Here is a 23,712-nt window from a genome sequence, read left to right as displayed (position 1 = left end):
TACAAAATGGACGGTTAAATAAAGTGACTGGCATATTAAGACATGAATGACAGGACTGTAGGAAGAGTTATCACAATGACCATTACACTTGTAGGAACGAATCAGGAAATGGACATATTATTTAATCAATCCAAGACTCAGCATGTACTGTTCATCCACTAATAAACCAATTAGAGTTCAAAAAGCCTCTGATCAAGAGGGTAAGTAGTTAGCAAAGACTAAGGCAGCCCGTGCTTTACAGTTTCAGTCAGCAGGGCAAGACAGCTGTCCTAAGTCAAACCAGTGTTGTGAATTGGCACCCTGACATAAATAGCTGGATCAACTACTGCTTATATTAAGTGTAGTTAATTTTGTATTTGTTATGAGAACCATAATAAAGCATACTGTAACATATTTACACCTGGAATGGGTCTTGTAACTGGTAAACTTTACACTGATTTTGGAAGAGCTAATCTACAACTGCAATTGACGTGGGTCTTACAATTAAAAGTGAAAGTGCACTCCAAAACCTTGAAAAGATGAATTGTCTGTAAAGTTTGCTCTTTGAGTAGAAACAAGATACAAAAATAAGTAGTTCTCTAAGTAAAAGCATTGAACTGCAGATTTCAGAGTTTGAAAAGCTCGAATCTTCCATATTTAAGTTGAATGAATAAATAACGAATGTCTTTGTCTTTCTCCACAAACTCTATTAGAAAGGAAAATATGCCACAGATATGGACTAGAATGCTTTGAATTTAAATCCAGGAATTATTAAAACTAACACACAAATCTTATATTTTAGAAGGACATATTTATTTTACTATTCCAGGAGCAGCTGGAGTGAGACTACCTCACCTTTATAGCACTATAAGTTATTATCTATAATTTAATATACATTTATAACACTGTTTTGAAAATCATTCTCAAATTAGTAAATAGGTATAGACATGAAAAGGTGCAAATCAAGAAGAACGAACATTACAGTACAGGACCAGGCCCTTCGGCCCTCCAAGCCTGTGCCGATCCATATCCTCTATCTAAATCTGCTGTCTATTTTCTAAGGATTTGTATCCCTTTGCTCCCTGCCCATTCATGTATCTGTCTAGACACATCTTAAATGACACTTTCACTCCCGCCCCTACCACCTCCACTGGCAGCGCATTCCAAGCACCCGTTACTCTCTGCATGAAGAACTTTCCACCTATGTCTCACCTAAATCTTTCCCCTCCCACTTTGAACTCGTAACTCCGGGTAATTGAGTTCTGCACTTTGGGGGAAAAAAAGTTTCTTGCTATCCACCCTGTCTACACCTCTCATGATTTTGTAGGCCTCAAATCAGGTTCCCCCTCAACCTCCTTCTTTCCAATGAAAATAATCCTAATCTACACCACATCTCCTCAGAGTTAGCACCCTCCATACCAGGCAACATTCTGGTGAACCTCCTCTGCACTCTCTCTAAAACATCCACATCCTTTTGGTAATGTAGCGACCAGAACTGTACGCAGTACTCCGAATGTGGCTGAACCAAAGACTTATACAACTGTAACATGACCTGCTGATTCTTGTACTCAATACCCCGCTCGATTAAGGAAAGCATGTCCTATGCCTTCTTGACTAATCTACTGACCAGCGTTGCCACCTTCAGGGGACAATGGACCTAAACACCCAGATTTCTCTGTACATCAATCATAAATGAGGCTTACATGAGAGAGTCAATACAATAAATAAAATTGCGCCAATCTACACTGAAGGAGGAATTGTCTTTTCTCTGCATAAAATTGTGGATTCGACTTTGTTCACTTAAACATTTAGCTATCTTTTGTTAGTTTCTTTAACTGAATTCTATAACCACAATTTTGCCATTCACTATCATACTAGATACTATTCCTCAATAATGCCTAAGAGACTCTGCTAATGCTACTGTGAAATGCTAGCAGTTGAGAGAAGGCAGTAAGGAAATAATTGATTCTGTAAGCTCAAACACTTGAGAATTTATGCAAATACACAATTAATTGACTCCTAAAACTTCATTTCTTGTCATGAAAAGCTCACTAACCTTTTTACATCGGTCATGATAAAAATACATTTTTCAGTAGGCAGGAATATCAAAATAAAAAGACAGAAGTTAATAGATACCATCATTCCAGTCAATTCATCTATAACCAGAACCACAAGTGAACAATTCTCAAAATATAATGCAAATATTGAGCTTTATAACAGAAAACCATCATTAAATTTTAAAAATTAATAGTAACATTGAGATGAAGTTGGCAAAGAACTCAATTAATAAAAATTCAGAACAATGTATAATCAACAAGCTACATACACTTCTTTGCCCTTGCATGCAAAATGGTGATATGGTGCTACTATATTATCCAAAATCGGAAAACACCTTTACAAATCTGAGTAAACTGAGGTACTACAACGATTTCAGCACCCTTTTAAACGTACTGAAAGCCATCTTGACAGCAGGATCCAAATCTCATACAGTGTGATAAACATCCTAAATCAGTCACAAAACATTTAATATCGTGCCACTATTTTCCTCCTCCCTTTTACAACATCATCCTCCTGCACTCCTCCCTAAACACCCAGCAATTTCCTTCAATCTTATTTGTTTGAAGGTATTTATTTCTTGTTGAAATATGGTTTAAAGGGATTCAAGCTCTTGACAATAAATACCTTGTTGAAACAGCCATTCAAATTAGGCTCAGACTGAGTTTCAGCAGTTATCAAATGCCATGAACCTCTCAGGCAGATCTAATCGCGCCTTCATTTGTCCACTTTAATACATCTTCAGCAAGAGGTGTTTTTGACTGGAAATCATTTTCTTATATCAGTAGTCCAGCACAAAGGTTATTAACTGCATTATACGTACCACTTCATCAAACCCAACACAACTGGATTCAATCTGTATGGATCAGCAAATCTCTGTTTTAACCAGTCAAGCAAATGGAGGAATTATTTATATTTTTGTGAACTTTAATGCTGTGATGTCAAGCTACTAAGAAACACATACTGGATTTTCCAAGGATTGTTAATCTCTCTCAGGTTGCCACTCGCCACTTCTTTTCAAGAAACCAGTGCATTCTGCATTTCTGACAAAAAAAATCAGGAGAGTCAGATAAGGATCCCTCCAGAGATTTGGAATTATATTTTCATCCCAAGAGTTCTCTCAGTGCAGAACCATACGCTTTTTTCATAGCGGGGAGCTGCCATATTCTGAAATGCAAAGGTTCAGATTTACTGACAGCAGCTGTCAAAAAGGCTGCCTAATGAAAAGTATATGCAAGGGCAGAATGTCACATGGGTAGGATGCCATGGGCATGCAGTATACAATGAGGGTTAGGGTGCCAGGTGGGCAGGCTGCCAGTATAGGTTGTTAGGGCCTCAGTTGGATATACCAGTGGTAGGGTGTCAGGTGGCATGTTAAATGAGTAGGGGAAGGGTACTGGGGATGGGGCAGGGCTCCAAGTGTGTACAATGTAGGGCATCAGGTGGGTAGAATTCACAGCAGGTATGGAGTGAGTAACCATTGAAGGAAAAAATATCAGGTGGGTAGGGTGCCAGGCAGAAGATGCCATAAGGATGTGTTCTGGGGGAGGGTAGGGTGACAGGTATAAGGAACAGAATGCTAATAGGATATGGGATTCGGGTGTCATAGGAGTAGGATGTTAAAGGGGTAACGGATAGGAATCCAAATGCAAGGAGATGGGTATGAGATTCAATGCTCAGGATAGGTTAGGGTGGGAAAGTCCAGTGAAGGGTACAGGACGGTGGGTTTTGGTGGTGAGAAAAGTGAGGGGCAAATTGAGTTACAGCAAGGCAGAGGACCCACAGCAGCTCTGGAGACGGGGAAGTGCAGAATAGGTCCAGAGGGCAGGTCACAGGAAATACCAAAGCTAGTGGGGAGAAAACTGGATCTTGAGTACAAGAAATGGGGTGGAAATCCAGAGTGCGGGAAGTCATTCTTGAGTGTATAATAGGGCTGGGTTATTAGAACTTGGGTGGGGGAAGGGGTTAGAGTCTAGGGGCTGTACATGGTGCAGTTGGAGGTGAGAGGGGTAAATATGGCGTCAGTTGAAAAGTTACTTATGAAAGTGGAGAAGTTTTGAAACTGCTACAATGGGAACCCCACAGGGTCCCCATGCTCACCTTTCACCTACACTGGAATAATGGTCATCCAACAGAAAATCTGGCCCCAAACGTTTGTACTAAAATAAAACTTCTCTCTTTCAAACAGAACACCACCATCACACAAATATACATGGTGTTATTTGGTTATATAACAACAGCAATGGAACCAGAAGCAGGAACAGGTAATTGTGCGCTTTGAACCAGCTTTGTTATTCAACTAGGTTATGGATGATCTTCTACCTCAACATACGTTTCCTGCACTACCCCCAAATCTCTTGATACCTTTAATATCTAGAAATCAAACCACCTGTCTAGAACACATTCAATAACTTTAGTTTCCTGAGTTAAAAAAATCCAAAGATGCCCCACAAGCTGAGTGAAAGAAATTCAACACCTCATATCCCTTATTGAGACTGTGACCCAGGTTCTAGATCCCCAGACAAGGGAAACAGCCTTCCTTCATCTTCCCTGTCAAACATGCAAGAATTTTATTTGTTTCAATTAGCTTACTTGTCCTCCTTCTAATCTATAGACAACAGAGGCTCAATTACTCCTCAAACAACAACCCCATTCTCCCAAGAACCAGTCTTTTGTTGCACTCCATTTATTAACTATACTGTGCCGAAAAATGACCTGAGATTGTCCAAACCAGGTTGATAATAATCGCATCCTTTTGGAGTTGACCAGTATATGCATTTTTCTATTCCATAAGCAAACAATTTTGCTGAAAATTTGTAATTTTGCAAGAGAAATCCATCAGAAATGTGACAATATTCAGGCTCTGTCTTCAAGGCAAAACTATTACTGTAAAATTAAAAAATACTCACTACTTCTTCCAGGGCAGCACTCTTTCCAAAAGAGCAAGTGAGATGTGTGAGGCAGTTTATGAATGAAGAAAATAGTTCACTTGGAATGGCAGTTAAGATACTGCGTGGGAACTCTGAAATTAAGTTGCTCATAACATTGGAAATTCCCACAGCTTCAGAATCCTCGATTTCTATCCTGAAAAATAAAGCGGGCTAGAAATAAATTTCCACAGAATGTAAACTGTAACAATGAGAAACAATCTGATTTTCTAAAAAATCAGAAGTTCCATAGTCAATTTATATTTGCAGCTTTTGATTTGAAATTAAGCTAGCATAGAATCAAAGAAATTATCCTCAAATATCCTGTGAAAACATGTAATCAATCCATTTCGCTCCTTCATATCTTCCAAACATACCCATTAATCATGTTGAGTAATCCTTCAATAAAATGAGCCAGGTAATCAATCTGTGCTCTCTCATCAGGAAATATAGGTCCATGGATAGAGGCCAACTGTGCCAAGCACTGCAACGAATCCTGAGCCATGTCAGAATCTTCTCTGATTTTACGATGTACCTATAAGAGAAAAAAAATATTCTCCTGTAGCTCTCAGTGTATGTATTGAAAGTTAATCATTAGTTTGTGTTTTAGCAAATGGCCCATGACGAGAGGAGATGAAAATCAATGCCAAGTCGGATAAGTTCAAAGTTTAGTGTTGTTCACTGAACAGACTTTGTATCATATCCAGGTGAATTAGGAAAAATAAATTCACCTTAGATTTGAACATGGTATTCAGGAGCAAAAGTAGGTGATTTATCCTTTTCCATCATTCAATAAGATCATGGCTAATCTGGTTGCAGTTTCAACTCGACCATCCTCTCTGCATCCCATGGAATGAGAACAAATTACTGACATGGCTGGGAAATTGGTCGAGTGGCAGGTGACAAAAAGTAGGGATAAAGGAAAGGTACTTAAATTGGCAGGATGTGACCAGTGGTGTGCTATATCAATTATTCACACTATGAACTAAAGACTGGGTAATGGCATAGAAAGTCATATGTCCAAATTTGCTGATGACACAAAGTTAGGTGGCATTGTAGACAGTGTCGATGATAGCATAAATCTACAAGGAAAATTGGTAAACTAGGTGAATGGGCAAAACTGTGGTAGATGTAGTTCAACGTAAGCAAGTGCAAGGTTATCCATTTTGGACTGAAAATGGAGAGATCAGGATATCTCCGAAATGGGATGTTGTTAAATACATTGATGTTCAAAGAGACTCGGGAGTCCAAATGATTAGATCTTTAAAATACCAGAAATAGGTACAGAAAATAATTAAGGAAGCTAATGAAATGCTGGTTTTCATATCTAGAGGACTGGAGTACAAGGGCATATAACTTACGTCACAGATATACAAAACCCTGGTTAAACCCCACGGAGTATTAAGAGCAGATCTGGGCACTATGTTTTTGAAAGGCTACACTGGCCGTGGAGGGACTGCAAGAATGACAGCAACACTACAAGGGTTAAGTTATGAGAAGAGATTATACAAATTACACCTGTTTTCTCAAGAAATAAACAGTTAAGGGTGATTTAAATCTTCAAGATATTAACAGGAAGGGTAGTATATTTTTATCGACCCTGTCTCCACTGGTTGGAGATTTTAGAACCGGGGCATAGTGAGAGAATTAGGGCTAAACTGTTCAGAAGAGATGTTAAGAAGCACTTCTACACACAAACGGTGGTAAAGGTTTGGAACTCACTTCCACAAAAGGCTATTAATGCTCGATCAGTTGTTAGTTTCAAATCTGAGACAGGCAAATTTTTGTTTAGCAAAGGTATTTAGGGATATGGGCCAAAGGCAGGTATATGTATAGTTAGGCCATAGATCAGCCATGATCTCATTAAATGGCAGAGCAGGCTTGACAGGCTGAATGGCCTATGTCTGTTCCGATGTTCTTAACCCTTGAGTTCTCTGTCCATCAAAAATCTCCAAGTAAACCTTGAATAAATTCAAAGAACCAGCCTTAACTGCTTTCTGGGAGAGAATTTCAAAGACTAACAACCCTCAAAATAAAAATTCTTAACATCTGTCTTTAAAGGGAAGAGTGCTCTTAAAATGTCTCCCTTCGTTGCCTATTGACAATTTGGCACTTAACATCAATTTATTCTAACGGAAAATTGTATGAGAACAACCAAAAATCTTTAAAACACTGATATTTGATATACATACAAATTATCTTGAAGGACAGTTTCTATATCAATTTGCTACATACATATGTCAATTAATAGTAACATACAAAGTTTAAAATTGACAAATGAATACAATTGTCTACATTGTGTAAAATTACACATGCTAAACTTGGCAAATCTATGGTCTTGTTATTAGACCAAGTTTGCATATTTCATGATCGAACTTTACAAGTCAACACTTTTTTTCAAACACAACAAACAGGATTTAAAAATAAAACAAAATTAATGTCCTTGTATATTTGACAGACATCAACGTCAACATCAAGCAAGACAGGGGAGGAAAGAATATATTTAAATGACAGGTTAGTTGGAGAAGTAAAATTTGAATTATGCACTTCTGTTATAATATACTGAACTAGTTTTAATAAATCTTTCAATAGGTTGATCTTAGTGTGCCTGTTTATTCAAGATAAATTGGTGATAAATTGCAAACAGCTTTGGCAAATTAGCACTGACATCTGTTTTAGCATTAGTCCATCATGGATAACAAATTAAAGTAGCTGTCATGTTGCCAAAAAATTGTACTGGTAAGTATACTGTGAGTACAGATCAGTTTCTTTGCATTATCAGGAAATAATAATGCAAAATATTAAAGCACGGATGAAATGAACAGTTCATATCCTATTAAGTCACCTGCAGGACCAGTAGAATTAGTCACCAATTACTGGTAGCCAATCTCTCCTGAAATTATAATGCTCGCTTTGAAAAATAGGTTTTAACCAGGTTAATGTGAAAGAATGCAATTAAATTTAACCATGTAAAAATGTCTCTCAGGTTACAGTCAATTGCTACTATGCTGGTAACGAACATAGAACATTACAGCCCTCGATGTTGTGCCGACCAGTCATACAAATCTGAAGCCCATCTAACCTACACTATTCCATGCACATTCATATGTTTGTCCAATGAAGACTTAAATGTACTTAAAGTTGGCGAATCTACTCCGTTGCAGACAAAACATTCCATACCCTTACTACTCTCCGAGTAAAGAAAATACCTCTGACATCTGTCGTATATCTATCAGCCCTCAATTTAAAGCTATGCTCCCTTGTTCCGGAACCCGATCCCTCTATTAATAAAAGCTAAAACACTGTATGCGTCTTCTTAACAACCCTGTCAACCTGGGTGGCAACTTTCAAGGACTGTGTACCTGGACACAGATCTCTCTGCTCACCTACACTACCAAGAATCTTACCATTAGCCCAGTACTTTGCATTCCAGTTACTCTGATCAAAGTGAATCACCTCACACTTTTCTGCATTAAACTCCATTTGCCACCTCTCAGCCCAGCTCTGCAGCTTACCTATGTCTCTCTGTAACCTACACCATCCTTCGTCACTATCACAACTCCACCGACCTTAGTATCGTCTGCAAATTTACTAACCCACCCTTCTACACCCTCATCCAGGTTGTTTATAAAAACGAAAAACAGCAGTAGACCCAATACCGACCCTTGCAGTACACCACTAGTAACTGGACTCCAGGATGAACATTTTCAATCAACCACCACCCTCTGTCTTCTTTCAGCAAGCCAATTACAGATCCAATCTGCTATATCTCCCACAATCCCTTTCCTCTGCATTTTGTACAATAGCCTATTGTGGGGAACCTTATCGAACACTTTGCTGAAATCCATATACACATCAACCAGCTTACTCTCATCTACCTGTTTGGTCACCTTCTCAAAGAACTCAATAAGGTTTGTGAGGCACGGCCTACCCTTCACAAAACCGTGCTGACTGTCCCTAATCAAATTATTATTTTCTAGATGATTATAAATCCTATCTCTTATAACCTTTTCCAACACTTTACCAACAAATGAAGTAAGGCTCACTGGTCTATAATTACCAGGGTTGTCTCTACTCCCCTTCTTGAACAGGGGAACCACATTTGCTATCCTCCAGTCTTCTGGCACTATTCCTGTAGACAATGACGATTTAAAGATCAATGTCAAAGGCTCGGCAATCTCCTCCCTGGCTTCCCAAAGGATCCTAGGATAAATCCCATCCGACCCAGGGGACTTATCTATTTTCTCACACTGCAGGATTTCTAATACCTCTTCCTTGTGAACCTCAATCACACCTAGTCTAGTAGCCTGTATCTTAGTGTTCTCCTCGAAAACATTATCATTTTCTAGAGTGAATACTGTCGAAAAATATTCATTTAGTGCTTCCCCTATCTCCTCTGACTCCACACACAACTTCCCACTATTACCCTTGATAGGCCCTCGTCAATCTTTTATTCCTTAAATACCTATAGAAAGCCTTAGGGTTTACCCTGATCCTATCCGCTAACAACTTCTCATGTCTCCTCCTGGCTCTTCTGAACTCTCTCTTTAGGTCTTTCCTGGCTACCTTGTAATCCTCAAGAGCCCTAACTGAGCCTTCACATCTCATCCTAACATAAGCCGCCTTCTTCCTCTTGACCAGAGATCCTACTTTCTTCGTAAATCACGGCTCCTGTGCTCTACAGCTTCCTCCCTGCCTGACAGGTACATACTTATCTAGGACACTCAGGAACTTTTCCTTGAATAAGCTCCACGTTTCTAATGTGCCTATGCCCTGCAGTTGCCTTCCCCATCCTATGCTTCCGAAATCTTGCCTAATCGCATCATAATTGCCTTTCCCCCAGCTGTATCTCTTGCCCAGTAGTATACACCTATTCCTTTCTATCACTAAATTAAACATAACAGAATTGTAATCGCTATCACCAAAGTACTCACCTACTTCCAAGTCTAACATCTGGACGGGCTCATTACCCAGTTCCAAATCTAATGCGGCTTCACCTCTTGTTGGCCTGTCTACATACTGTGTCAGGAAGCCCTCCTACACACACTGGACAAAAACTGACCCATCTATAGTACTCGTACTATAGTGTTCCCAGTCAATATTTGGAAAGTTGAAGCTCTGTTATTCCCACAGACATCACAAAATTCAAGATATTTTTAAAAACAGAATTCTGCAATTTACTATTTATTACAACTTAATAGATTCTAGCCACAGGCAAATGATTATGAACTGTCGGCACCTAGTCATTAAAATTTCAAACTTTACTCTCCCATAGCCCTTCTATGAGGAGAGATTGGTTTGACGGAGTCTGTACTCACTAGAGGTTAGCAGAGTGAGGAAGGATCTGATTGAAAGCGTGGGGAAGATTGTTTTCTTGACTGGGCATTCTAGAACCTGAAGACAGTCTCAGGTTATAGGGTTGATAATTTAGGGCTGAGATGTGGAAAAAATTTCTTCACTTAAAATGCAATGAACCTGTGGAAGGCTGTGAAGGACAAGTCACCAAATATATTTTCAAGAAAGAGATAGATAAATTTTCAGATGTCAAAGGTTATTGGTAGAAAGTGGGAATTTTGCATGCAGACAGAGGATCAGTCATGATTATACTGAATAGCAAAGCAGGCTTGAAAGACCTACACCTGCTTCTGGTTTCTATGATTCACTTCACGTAGACAAGAAAAAACATGGATTTTACAGGCACAAGGAAAGACTTGCAGTTCTGTGGTTCCTGTGCATAGAAACTACTGGGGTGATTCTTCCACTGGTCAGAATGATGCTTCTTGATCTTCTCCAGATGCTTTCACTGGCTTGAGGGGGCATAGAGTAACAAGCTCACACTTGCAAAAGGACTCTAATTTTAAACTGAAGGGAAAATAAACTATTTTGCTTCAAGCTTAAAGCAGTTTTTTTTTACTGCAGAGAACCAAGAGCGTTCCACAGCTGATGGAGATCTGATGGCTTATCACTATCTTGTTTGTAGCCCCAATCTGTCAGGTATCAGAGAACCAATCACATAATTGTTGACAGATGTCCTCTGTCTTTGATAACTGGTCACTAGACCACAGGCCAACCAGCTACCTTTTTGCCAGCTGAATTTCAATTTGTACACAGTCTTTGACTCCAGTTTATCTGCAAACTATTTACTACTGCTTGAACTAGTAGCCATGTAAATAGTACCTAAATGAGTGTCAGGTTACTTGCTTTCAAAACAAATGCATTTATCTTTCAGCAATCCTCAGTTTCAAAACCATTCTTTTCCCCTTTCATTTCATAATTAAAAATTACGAAAAAATCTGATCTTTACATTTACTGATAGCAGTTCTGTATCATACTTGCATTCTTACCAGTGAGGAAAGGTCCAACCAACCACTGGAAATCTGAATTTAGAGTTTCTGACCTACTGAACAGGAAGTAATTTGGGACATCAGGTAGTATCCCTGTCTCTTGATTAAGAAGCTCTTTTCTAAAAAATTCATTCTTGGGATGTGCAATACTTAATGCCTGTCCCCAACTGCCCTGGAGAAGGTAGTGAGAAGGGAGCTGCCTTCTTGAACTGTTGCAGTCCATTTGGCATAGGTACACCCTCAATATTGATAGGAAGGGAGTTCAGTATTTAATTCCAAGCAACAGTGAAAGAACAACAGTATATTTCCAAGTCAGGATGGTGAGTGATTCAGAGGGGAACTTGCAGGTGGCAGTGTACCATTTACCTGTTGTCTTCATCTTTCTAGGTGGTAGTGGGTGGGGTTTAGAAGATGCTATTGAAGAAACCTTGGCAAATTTCTTCATTAAATTTGTTGATGGTACATATTGCCATTAGAGTACATCAGTGGTGGAGAGTGAATGCTTATGAATATGGTATCTAGCAAGTAGGCTTTGTGCTGGATGCTATCTAGCTTCTCAAAACTTTGTTAGATCTGCACTTATCTAGGCAAGTATTCCATCATACTCCTGACTTTGTATTGTAGATGGCGGACAGGATTGATTAGTCAGGGCGTGAGGTAGTTACTGCATGATTCTTAGCCTCCAACCTGCTTTTGTAGCATTCGGCTAGCCCTGTTTATTTGCTGGTTAGTCATAATACCTGGTACTTGGGTGGTGCGAACATTACTTATCACTGATCAGCCCAAACCTAATATTGTCCAAGTCTTGCTGCGTTTGGACAAAAGCTATTTTAATACCTCAGGAGTGGATTTGAATCTCACTCAAAGATCACATGGCCAAGGAAGGTTTATTCATAACACAGCCAACAAACAGTTTGAGTATCAACCTGCAAATACTTCTCACATGCAAACCGCAGTCATTAAAGAGGAGCAAATCCTAGTCAGTGATTTGATGGAAGGAAACATACCTCCAGACTACAACAAGCATGTAATACTGCATGGTGTCACTGCATTTGAAACTCCCCAAGTGGGATAGAGGGGCAGGGGAGAAGGGGGAAACACAGCAAGAGAGATAACAAGTTAAATAATGGGGACATATTAAATTCAGTTAGAATGGTGTGAATTAAAGTGTCTTTTAGTGCTTTGAGCTAAAGGACAAGGTTTACAATCTTTTAGGAATTCAAATATTGCTATATCTTAATTCTGAAGACTACAGAACGCTCCAACCTTAGCCCACCAATATTACTTTTGATATGTTTCACGAGTACATTAGCTCAGTTACTTTTGTAGAATTCTATGCAATTCTGGTCTCCCTCTTACAAGAAGGATGTCACAAAACTAGAAAGGGATCAGATTTACGAGGATGTTGCCAGGGTAGATGGGTTTGAGCTATAGAGACAGGCTGAATAGGCTGGGGCTATTGTCCCTGGAGCATCAGAGGCTAAGGGGTGACCTTAGAGGTTTAGAAATCATGAGAGGCATGTACAGGGTAAACAGACAAGGTCTTTTTTATCCCCGGGATGGGAGAGTCCAAAACTAGAGGACATAGATTTAAGATGAGAGGACTTGGATTTAAAAGTGACGTAAGGGGCAACTTTTTCACACAAAGGCAAGTGCATGCATGGAATGAGCTGCCAGAGGAATTGGAGGAGGCTGGTACAATTACAACATTTAAAAGGCATCTGGATGGGTATACGAATAGGAAGAGTTTAGACAGATATGGGCCAAATGCTGGCAAATTGGGACTGAATTAATTTAGGATACAGTTGGTTCTGCTATAACCAACTAGGGTGGCATGGTGGCTCAGTGGTTAGCACTGCTGCCTCACAGGACCAGGGTCCCAGGTTCAATTCCAGCCCTTGGGTGACTGTGTGGAGTTTGCACGTTCTCCCAGTGTCTGCATGGTTTTCTCCCGGGTGCTCCGGTTTCCTCCCACAGTCCAAAGATGTGCAGGTCAGGTGAATTGGCCATGCTAAATTGACCATAGTGTTAGGTGCATTAGTCAGAGGGAAATGGGTCTGGGTGGGTTACTCTTTGGAGGGTCGGTGTGGACTGGTTGGGCCGAAGGGCCTGTTTCCACACTATCGGGAATCTAGTCTAAAGAAAAGTGTGTTTCTTCAACGTTCCCCTTTTAATGCGATTGAAGAACTTAGATCGTTATTTGTAGAATGCAAAGTTTCCTTACCTGTACTGCTTATAAAGTGATTCCAGTCCCATTAGTTTAAATGGCATGGCTATTGCATGATTTTTTTATATTGCGAGATCACACAAGAACAGAACTATCATGTTATATCAGAATCGACTACCTGGTTGACATGGACGAGTTGGACTGAAGGGTCTGTTTCTGTGCTGTATATTTCTACGACTGTATATTTTTCCATTTAAAAGATAACAGAAAACAATAGTCACGGACTTCACACGAGATTACCTTTGTGAGGTTAACAAATACAAGATCAGTATCTTCTCGGTATATTCTGGAGACTGGATCACACGGACATCAGAAATTTAAACCTGCCAAAATGGTTATATGTGCATTGTAATGAAAGCACATGGAAAGCTTCAGTATCAGTATCAGTATGTGAATGGTACCCTAGCTTTAGCAATGGTCAACATTTTAAACTTTGCTGTGCTCAGACTGCATATAGTGTCAATCCAAGGTTGGTTTCACATATGCTGACCAAATACAGCTCAACTAACTTTACATACAAATAGCACCTTAGTTTGTATTATCGCAAAGCTATAAACAAATTACAATATATACACTGTAACATTGTATGCATTCACAATTATGAACGCTAGTAGTTCAATTTCAATAGCAATCATACAAATTCCCTTCCCACCCTTGGAATTCAGTCATGCATATATGGAACCAGCTGCCTGAGGAAATGGTAGAGGCGGGTACAATTGCAACATTTAAAATACTTTTGGACAGGGACATAGGAAAGGTTTAGAGGGATATGGGTCAAACGCAGGGAAATGGGATGGGGATTCAGTTCAAGAAACCTGGTCGGTATGGACAAGTTGGACCAAAGAGCCTGTTGTTTCTGTGCTGTATGCCTCTGTGACTCTAATGACTTTTATAAAATTCAAAAAATTATCCAGCAACAGGTTATCACATGCTGTGTTATTTAGAAAAGAAAACCTAAAGGGATAACTGTGCAACAAAGTGGGCTGAGGACGAAGGCAGACCAAAGACAAACATGAGGTGAAGATAGGTCAAAGCTGAGCATGGCTGAACATGCGTTGCTGGAAAAGCGCAGCAGGTCAGGCAGCATCCAAGGAGCAGGAGAATGGACGTTTCGGGCATGAGCCCTTCTTGCATGGCTAAGACAGGAATATGGAAACAGTGACAGCATAGCAAGGGCAGACCTAGGGTAAGAGGGAAAACAGTAATTGTGACATGAGGATGGTCCTGACTGAGATCACAAGGACACTAAATGTGAAACTGATCTGAGAATGAGATCAAAGCTATACGAGCAGGATGATAGATCTAAATCAAGACTACTAAGGGCAAGCTGAGAGCGAGGTTGCATTGACACTGGCACAAAATTGGCCCAATACTAGAACAGGAGTGAGACTCACACACGAACAAGTATCTGGATATGTTCAGTGCTGATCAACTGAACTTCAAATGGCTGTATTCAAATGAGATGTCTCAAGAAGCAGTTAAGTGATTGCTTGGCAACTCTTTTTTTCTATCTAAACTCAGGCATTAATTCAAACTAGGAGCTGGGACGTTCAACACTTCAATCAGGCTGAGTATAACAGAAGGTAAATTAAAAATAATAGCAGAGGCTATTGCATACAAGGTATAGAGGTAATATTGAGTACCTGCTTGAGAAAGGCACACTTCCAAATAGATCTGCAACACCTGCAATTTCCTACCATTATGGTTTGCATCTATAGGATCAACTGTCCTGAATTCAAACGAACAGTTTAAAAAAACATTCTGGAGACAGGCACTTGCTGCAACTGACAAGGTACCCTTCATTGTTCAGTACTTCCCAGAAACTGAAAAATTACGCCATGTTCTTCGTGACCTGCAACACATTACCAAAGAGGATGAGCACCTCACCAAAACCTTCCCCACACCTCCACTACTTGCCTTTAAACAACCACCAAACCTCAAACAGATCATTGTTCGTAGCAAACTGCCCGGCTCTCAGGACAACTCTATACAATCCTGTCATGGTGGACGCTGCAAGATGTGTCAGATTGTGGACATAGATACCACTATTACACGTGGGAACACCTCTCACCTTGTACATGACAGGTACTCATGTGACTCAGCCAACGTTGTCTATTTTATACGTTGCAGGCAAGGATGCCTGGAGGCATGGTACATTGGGGAAACCGAGCAAAGGCTACGACAACGGATGAATGGGCACCACACAACAATCAACAGACAGGAGGGTTCCCTCCCAGTTGGTGAACACTTCAGTGGTCCAGGACATTCAGCCTCGGACCTTCGGGTGACCATCCTCCAAGGCAGACTTCGGGACAGGCAGCAGAGAAAAGTGGCCAATAGCTAAGTTCGGTACCCATAGAGAGGGCCTCAACCGGGACCTTGGGTTCATGTCACATTACAGGTGATCACCATTGCACTATACACACACACACACACACACACCTGCACCCCCTCACAGACTTAAGACACTCTGCACTCACTAAACACACACACACACACACACACTTTCTCACACTCACAACCCCCAACACACACTGACAGACAAAGACCCACATGCACACATATTTTGTGGGGTGAATTTGTACTTGCAGAGTTACATTGTACTTTACTCAAAAACTGCATGCATTCATGTAGAACTCTGAGCTCAAAAACTGCATGAATTTATGTAAAACTCTTATCTCACTTTTTAGATTAGAATCAATCTAAACATCATGGCACAGACAGAGAACACAGGGGGCCAACACCTTCAAAATATTGCCTAGCTATCATCATTGTTAACAGCTAACCCGAGAATGCAACTATAAAAAAAGTTTTGTGATTTACACATGAAAGAAGTGAAACTATCACTGTATTCTAACAATCAATTTTTCAATGTATAATTTCAGTTACATCACACTGTAAATTTTTGCTATAAATTCTGTGTTACGATCGAGCCCTCCACTATCACCTGATGAAGGAGTGTCGCTCCAAAAGCTAGTGTGCTTCCAATTAAACCTGTTGGACTATAACCTGGTGTTGTGTGATTTTTCACTGGACTAATAATATGATAATGCTCGGAGGACATGGGTTTGAAAACCACTACAGCAGATGGCGAAATCTGAACTCAAGTAATAAACCTGGAATTAATAGTCTAATGATGACCATTAAATTGTTTATTCTGTAAAATCCCTCTGGCTTATGTGCAAGTCCAGACAACCAGCAATGAGGTTGATTCTTCAATATTCTCAGAAACAGCCGAGCATGCCATTCAGTTGGATCCAGTCACTACCATATCTAAAGCAATAATAAAATCAGATGGACCACCAGGCATCACCGTAGATACAAGAAACAATAACAGCAAACCCAGCCCTGCCTACCTCTTTACTAACATCTGGGGGAACTTATGGCAAAATTAGAAGAGATTGCTACAGGGTAGTTATTCACAGAATCATATCTTACATATCCTGGTTACAGTTTGAAGGGAGTTGCCTTCAGAGTCCTCAAATGTCAACTCCTGACTCCAAGAAGTCTCACGCGATCAGGTTAAATGTGGGCAAGGAAAACTTCGCCCCTGCAATAGCTGGTGAAACAGCACTCCATGTTGAGCATTAATTAAATGAAGCACAGAGAGTGACAAGCAGCTTTCCCTCTAATTTTCTTTCCAGCTGCAAATGCCTCCAAGGTCCATATACAACAGTGATTTCCAGAACTCAAAGTTAATGCTGCAATCAGCATGTTTAGCGAGCGCGCTGGTGGCAAGGGCACAGAATTAACACTGGATGGGAGATCTTCAGTGTCCATCACTAAGTGTGACTCAGTACCACTACTGCAAACTGAGCTGTTGAGTCTGAGTCTGCTAGATTGGATTGTAGCACCGGGTGGGGCGGCACAGTGGCACAGTGGTTAGCACTGCTGCCTTACAGCGCCAGGGACCCAGGTTCAATTCCCACCTCGGACAACTGTCTGTGTGGAGTTTGCACATTCTCCCAGTGTCTGCGTGTTTCCTCCGGGTGCTCCGGTTTCCTCCCACAGTCCAAAGACGTGCAGGTTAGGTGAATTGGCCATGCTAAATTGCCCGTAGTGACAGGTGCATTACTCAGGAGTAAATGTAGGGGAATGGGTTTGGGTGGGTTGCTCTTCGGAGGGTCAGTGTGGACTTACAGTCACAGAGATATACAGCATTGAAACAGACCCTTCGGTCCAACCTGTCCATACCAACCAGATATGCCAACCCAATCTAGTCCCACCTGCCAGCACCCAGCCCATATCCCTCCAAACCCTTCCTGTTCATATACCCATCTAAATGCCTCTTAAATGTTGCAATTGTACCAGCCTCCATCACATCCTCTGGCAGCTCATTCCATACACGTACCACCCTCTGCGTGAAAACGTTGCCCCTTAGGTCTCTTTTATATCTTTCCCCTCTCACACTAAACCTATGCTCTCTAGTTCTTGTTGGCCCGAAGGGCCTGTTTCCACCCCATAGAGAATCTAATCTAATCTAATAAGGGAAGCAACAAGGAAAAACTTACTTGACCCCACTTGGAGGAGATGCATCTATCCATGACAGCAATGACAGCACTGACCACCAGAGAGTCACTGTGGAGATGAAGTCTTATCTTTCCAGTGAGGATATTCTCTATCCTTTATTGTGTCCTGTGGCACTACTATTGTGCTATTTGTGGACAGATTTTGAACAGATCCAGTAAACTAAAACTGGATCATCCATGATATGTTGTACACCATTAGCAAAACTATTGTATTCAGCATAATTTGTAATGTTACGAAATTGTTTTATGTTTAATACTGCTTGAAGGACTTGCGCTTTGAAGGGTCATAGAAAACCGGTTTAGTTCAAGCTTTCTGGACATACCAGTTTCTTTAAAAGATGTCATTGAATGTTCACTGTAAGCCTTGGAAATGCTACCTATAAAACTCACGACTGATAACTGCTTGCTTTACTATCAACCCCGCTGAAGCTGTGTTTGAACAGTGACTGGCTTGAAAAGGTTCGTGTTTTATCTGGTTCAGTTAGACTTCAAGCTGAATTCATCGGAAGCCTGCAAAGAATATGCTGAGCTGAAGTGAAGCCTGTTAAGAAAGAACAGCTGTCCAGCTTATCACTCCCATTCCAGAAAAGAATGCCATCTCTCATAGAGCATAGAGTATGATGTATTTGTTCTTTTGAAAGAGTGATTGAATAAACTTAGTGTATTTTTTAAGCAAGCGGTGTCTGTAAGACAACTGCGTGAGATGAGTGACTTAGCTATAATTATCAAAACATCATAGTAACAGATTCACCACTCCAACATTGAACTGGGAATCAACTTTGGTTCAGTAAAGAGTACAAGTGGATATGTCAGGAGCACAGTCAAGATTAGAGTAGTGCTGGAAAAGCACAGCAGGTCAGGCAGCATCCAAGGAGCAGGAAATCGATGTTTTGGGCAAAAGCCCTTCATCATTTTGCCCGAAACGTCGATTATCCTGCTCCTCGGATGCTGCCTGATCAGCTGTGCTTTTCCTGCACTACTCTAATCTTGACTGTAATCTCCAGCATCTACAGTATCCACTTTCATCTCTGTCAGGAGAAGAACCAGGTATATCTAAAATGAGGTGTCACCTAGTGAAATGACAACACAGGACTAATTACGTGCCAAACAGTGGAAGTGGCATACAAGGCTTAATGATCCCAGGTCCACTGGATCAGACCTAAGCCCTGCAATCCTGCCATATCCATTTGTGAATGATAGTGAACCATTACACAATGAAGAGGAGGTGGCAGCTCCACAAATACCCCCATCCGAAATGAAGGAACCAAACACATCAGTGCAAAATACAAGACCGAAACATTTTCAACAGTGTTCTGCCAGAAGTGCTAATTGGATGATCTATCTCCGCTTCCTCCATAAGTCCCCCAGCATCAAACATGTCAGTCTTAAACCAACTCAATTCACTCCATCTGACCTGATGAAACACTGAAAGGTACTGGATACTGCGAAGGTTGTGGACTCCAATGACATTATGGCAATACTACTGTACACGAGCACTGCAGAGTGTGTCATGCCCTTAGCCAAGCTGTTCCAATACAGTTACAATGCTGCACAAAAACTACCTGAAAATGTGGAAAATTGTGAGATATATCCTTGACAAAACCAGCTAATTACTGCCTTATCTATTCTCACCATCAGTAAAGTGATGGAAGGGATCATCCACAAAGCTACCACGTAGCACTTGATTACCAATACCCTACTGACTGATGCTCAGTTTGGGTTCTACCAGCGCCACTTGGCTCCTGCCCTCATTATGGCCTTGGTTCATACATGACAAAAGAGATGAATTCCAGAAGATAGAATGACTGCACTTGATGTCAAATCCATGTTTGATCACGTGTGGCATTAAGCAGACTTGGCAGAATTAGAATCTATGGGAATTAGGGGGAAAAGCTCTCTGCTCACATCAGCATAACTAGTAGAGAGGAAGATTGTTGTAGTTGTTGGAGCTCATTTATCGCCAGAACATCACTGCAGTAATGACACTGCTGGCGTCCTAGTCCAAACCATCTTCAGCTGCTTTGTCAAATGACCTTCCCTACATCATAAAAGGTAAGAAGTATGTAGATCACTGATGACTGCCCAATGTTTACTTTTGAGATTCTGAAGCAGTCTACAGCCAAACCTGTACAATTTAAGAACATAACGCCCACTAGGAAGAGTAGGCAATTCAGCCCACGGCTGATCTCAACTTGGCCTCAACTCCAGTTGCTTGTTCACTTTCCACAACCCTTAAACCCATTAATGAATTTAAAATCTGAATACCTTTGCTTTAAATTTACTGGATGTCCCAGCATTCAGTATTCTCTGGACTGATGCGTCCCACAGATTCATGACCTTGGGGAGAAGTCATTTCTCATCTCTGCTTTAAATCTGCTACCCATTATCCGAAAACTATGGCCTCTCGCTTTAAGTTGCCCACATGAGGAAACATTCTTTTAACATCTACATTGTCAATCCCCTTTCACACCCTGTCTCACAATTAGGCCTTCCGTCAGTCTTCTAAACTTGAGCGTATAGGCCTAAACTATTCAACCTCTCTTCAAAAGACAAGCCCTCATCTTTGGAATCAATCTAGTGAACCTCCTCTGATCTGCTTCCAATGCATCAACATAACTCAAGTAGGGGAACCAAAATTGTATACCATACTCTAGGTTCAGTCTCATCAATTCAGTTGAAGCCACACACTCCTCCTTTAATACAATATTCCTTTAGCAATAAATGCCGACATTCCATTTGCTTTCCTTGTTAATTGCTGTTTGTGCATACTACTCTTCTGCAATTCATGCACATGGACACCAGATTCCTCTACACTGAAGCACTCTGAAGTTGCTCCCTATTTAGATAAGTTGCCTTTCTATTCCTCTAACCAAAACGGATAACCTCACTTATCCATGTTAAGCTTCATCTGCCAAGTTTTGGTCAATTCACCTAACCTCTTCAAATCCATTTGTAAATTTCTTATTTCTTCATCACAACATTATTTCCCACCTAATTTAGTGTCATCTGAAAATTTGGCTTTAGTACTTTCTATGCCCACATCCATGTCATTATACAGATTGTAAGTAGTTGGGGTCCCAAGGAACAAACCCTGTGACAACCACTAACAGCTTGCCAATCAGAAAAAGATCCATTTATCTCTCTCTCTGTTGGTTAGCGAATCCTCCATATAAGCTAATAAATGATTCCTAACCTTATGTTATCGTACCATGTGTATTAACCTTTTGCAGTACTTTATCAAATGTCTTCTGGAAGTGCATCTATACAACATCTACAGAACTCCCATTATCCACATTGCCTGTTACACTTTCAAAGAACTCTAGCAGATTAGTCACATATGATTATCTTTTATAAAACTACGCTGACTCTGATAGATTATATTTTACTTTCCATGTAAAATATTATTAACAACAAAGACCACGAGGGCAATGCTAGAATTCTGAATGAGTCCTTTTTATTTGTATTAACTGATGAACAGGATGTCAACAAAGTATCACTGAAAGCAGAGATAGTACAGGCAATGGCTGATATACAAATCAATAGAAACAAGGTATTGGAAAGGCTATGCTCTGAACATAGGATTTAGGAACGGGAAGTAGGAGTATGAGTAGGACAGTCACTATTCAACTTGATCATGGCTGATCTTCTACCTCAGTGTTCTTCTCACACAATCACCATGTCCCTTGATGCCTGTACTATGCAAACATCTATTGATATTTGTCTTATACATGCTTAGTGACTAAGCCTTTAAAGTTCTCCAGGTCAGAGAATTCCAAAGATTCACCACTTGCTGACTGAAGAAATTCTCAGTCCGAAATGGCCTACTACTTATTCTAAGAATCTGTCCCTGGTTGCAGACACCATCCCAAGCCAAGAAAATCATCTTGCCTGCAGCTGCCCTCTTGAGCCCTGTAAGAATTTTACATGCTTCAAATGATATTTCTTATCCTTCTAAACTTTAAAGAACACAGGATCAGTTTCATCAATCACTCTTCATAGATCAATCTGACTATCCCAGGAATTAGTGAATATAGTGAATATTTTTTGCGCTCCTTCCTTAGTCACAGTGACCAAAACTGCAGCAAACTTTTCAGGCATGGTCTCAGCATGGCTCTGTAAAAATATAGGGAAATTTTTTTACTCTTGTACTCAAGTCCCCTTGCAATAAAGCCCAACATACCATCTTTCCTAACTACTTGCTGAGTGGCATGCTAGCTTTCAGTAACGTAAGCAGAAGAAAACCCAGCTTCCTTTGGGCATCAACACATACCAATCTCTCATCATTTCAGAAACACTTTCTGTTTTCCTACGAAGGTGGAAAATTTCACATTTTTCCATATTGTATTCCATTTGCCGCCTTCTTATCCACTTACTTAGCTTGACTAAGCCCTTTGCAGCCTCTCTGCATTCCCTTCACTTACTCCCATCTAGTTCTGTCTCATCAGTATTTGGAAACTTTATTTGATCCCCACAAACAAATTACTGATCTAGATTGCGAGAAAGTGGGGTTCAAGTACGGTAATACTGCCCTCATCACAATATGCCACTTTGAGAATGAACTGTTTATTCCTACTACTTTCTGCCTCTTGACCAATTCGCATTCCATGCTCTTGTATTATTTAAATTACTTGAATCTGCTCAAAATTATTAACTTCATGCCTGGGCCACTATTAGAAGCCTTCTGAAAATCCAAGTATACCATGTCATGGAATCCCCTCATAAAATGAGCTGGTTATGTCCTCAAAAAACTCCAGGTTGTCAAACATGATATCCCCATGTTGATTCTGACCAATCCTACCATTATTTCCAAAGTTATCACATTCTTCAAAATAAATCATTTTAACCTACCATGCTTGTCAGGTTAGTTCCTGTGTTCTCTCTCCCTCCTCTCTCAAATATTGGGAATGATACACAAAAAGAAAATGGTCGTGAGGTACTGGAGTTACATTTGCTGCATTCCAATCTGTTGAAGCAGTTTCAGAGAATTTTAAAGATTATCAATATACCACTCTCCCTAAATCTAGGATCCCATTCAACACTCTAAGATATAGATAATCCAATCTGGGGAATTTACCAATTTTCTGTCCGATTAATTTCTGCAGTACAATGCTTATTTCTCTCAGTTCTTCATTCTTGCTAGTCCTTGGTTCACTAGCATTCCTGGAAGTTATTTTAAATCATCGTCTATGGAGACAGATACAAAATATTTATTTAGTTTTTCTTATTCCCTTCATATATTTTCCTGTATCTGCCTGTTGTGGGCCCACACTAGTCTTTGCTAGCCTTTTCTTTTTACCTACCCATAGAAGGTTTTACAGTTAATTATTTACACTTCAAACTAATTTGCTTTCACACACTAATTACTTTATCAATTTCTTGGTCTTCCTGTTCTGAATTCTAAATCGCTTTCAATTCATCAGACTATTTCTTTTAGCAACTTTATAAGCCTTTATTTTCGATCTAACACAATATTTAACTTCTCGTTAACCTTTTTTAGATGACTTTCAGTAGAGTTTTTGTGCCTCAACACAATGTAAATTTGAGTTTTGCTAAAAAAAATACATTTTGTAAATGTTTTTCATCTTGCACTATCAAGACAATTCAAATCTACCAATGTCAAGGAAAAATAACATTTACACTGCAAAAGCGGA

General features: G+C 40.2%; 1 protein-coding gene across 2 annotated transcripts in view; it reads right to left on the bottom strand.

Moving 5' to 3' along the window:
- Positions 1 to 23,712, bottom strand: part of xpo4 (exportin 4) — a 249,078-nt gene that overhangs the window by 47,299 nt on the left and 178,067 nt on the right. For both annotated transcript variants that reach the window (XM_072577418.1, XM_072577416.1), the window contains 2 exons: positions 5,339 to 5,496; positions 4,944 to 5,118 (listed from right to left, as the gene is read on the bottom strand). In XM_072577418.1, coding sequence (XP_072433519.1) covers positions 4,944 to 5,118; positions 5,339 to 5,496 — 333 coding nt within the window. The remainder of the gene's footprint in view (positions 1 to 4,943; positions 5,119 to 5,338; positions 5,497 to 23,712) is intronic.

Source organism: Chiloscyllium punctatum, chromosome 9, assembly GCF_047496795.1.
Source record: "Chiloscyllium punctatum isolate Juve2018m chromosome 9, sChiPun1.3, whole genome shotgun sequence".
Taxonomy (NCBI): domain Eukaryota; kingdom Metazoa; phylum Chordata; class Chondrichthyes; order Orectolobiformes; family Hemiscylliidae; genus Chiloscyllium; species Chiloscyllium punctatum.
Note: the sequence above shows the minus strand (reverse complement) of the source record. Positions and strands in the feature narration are given on the sequence as shown.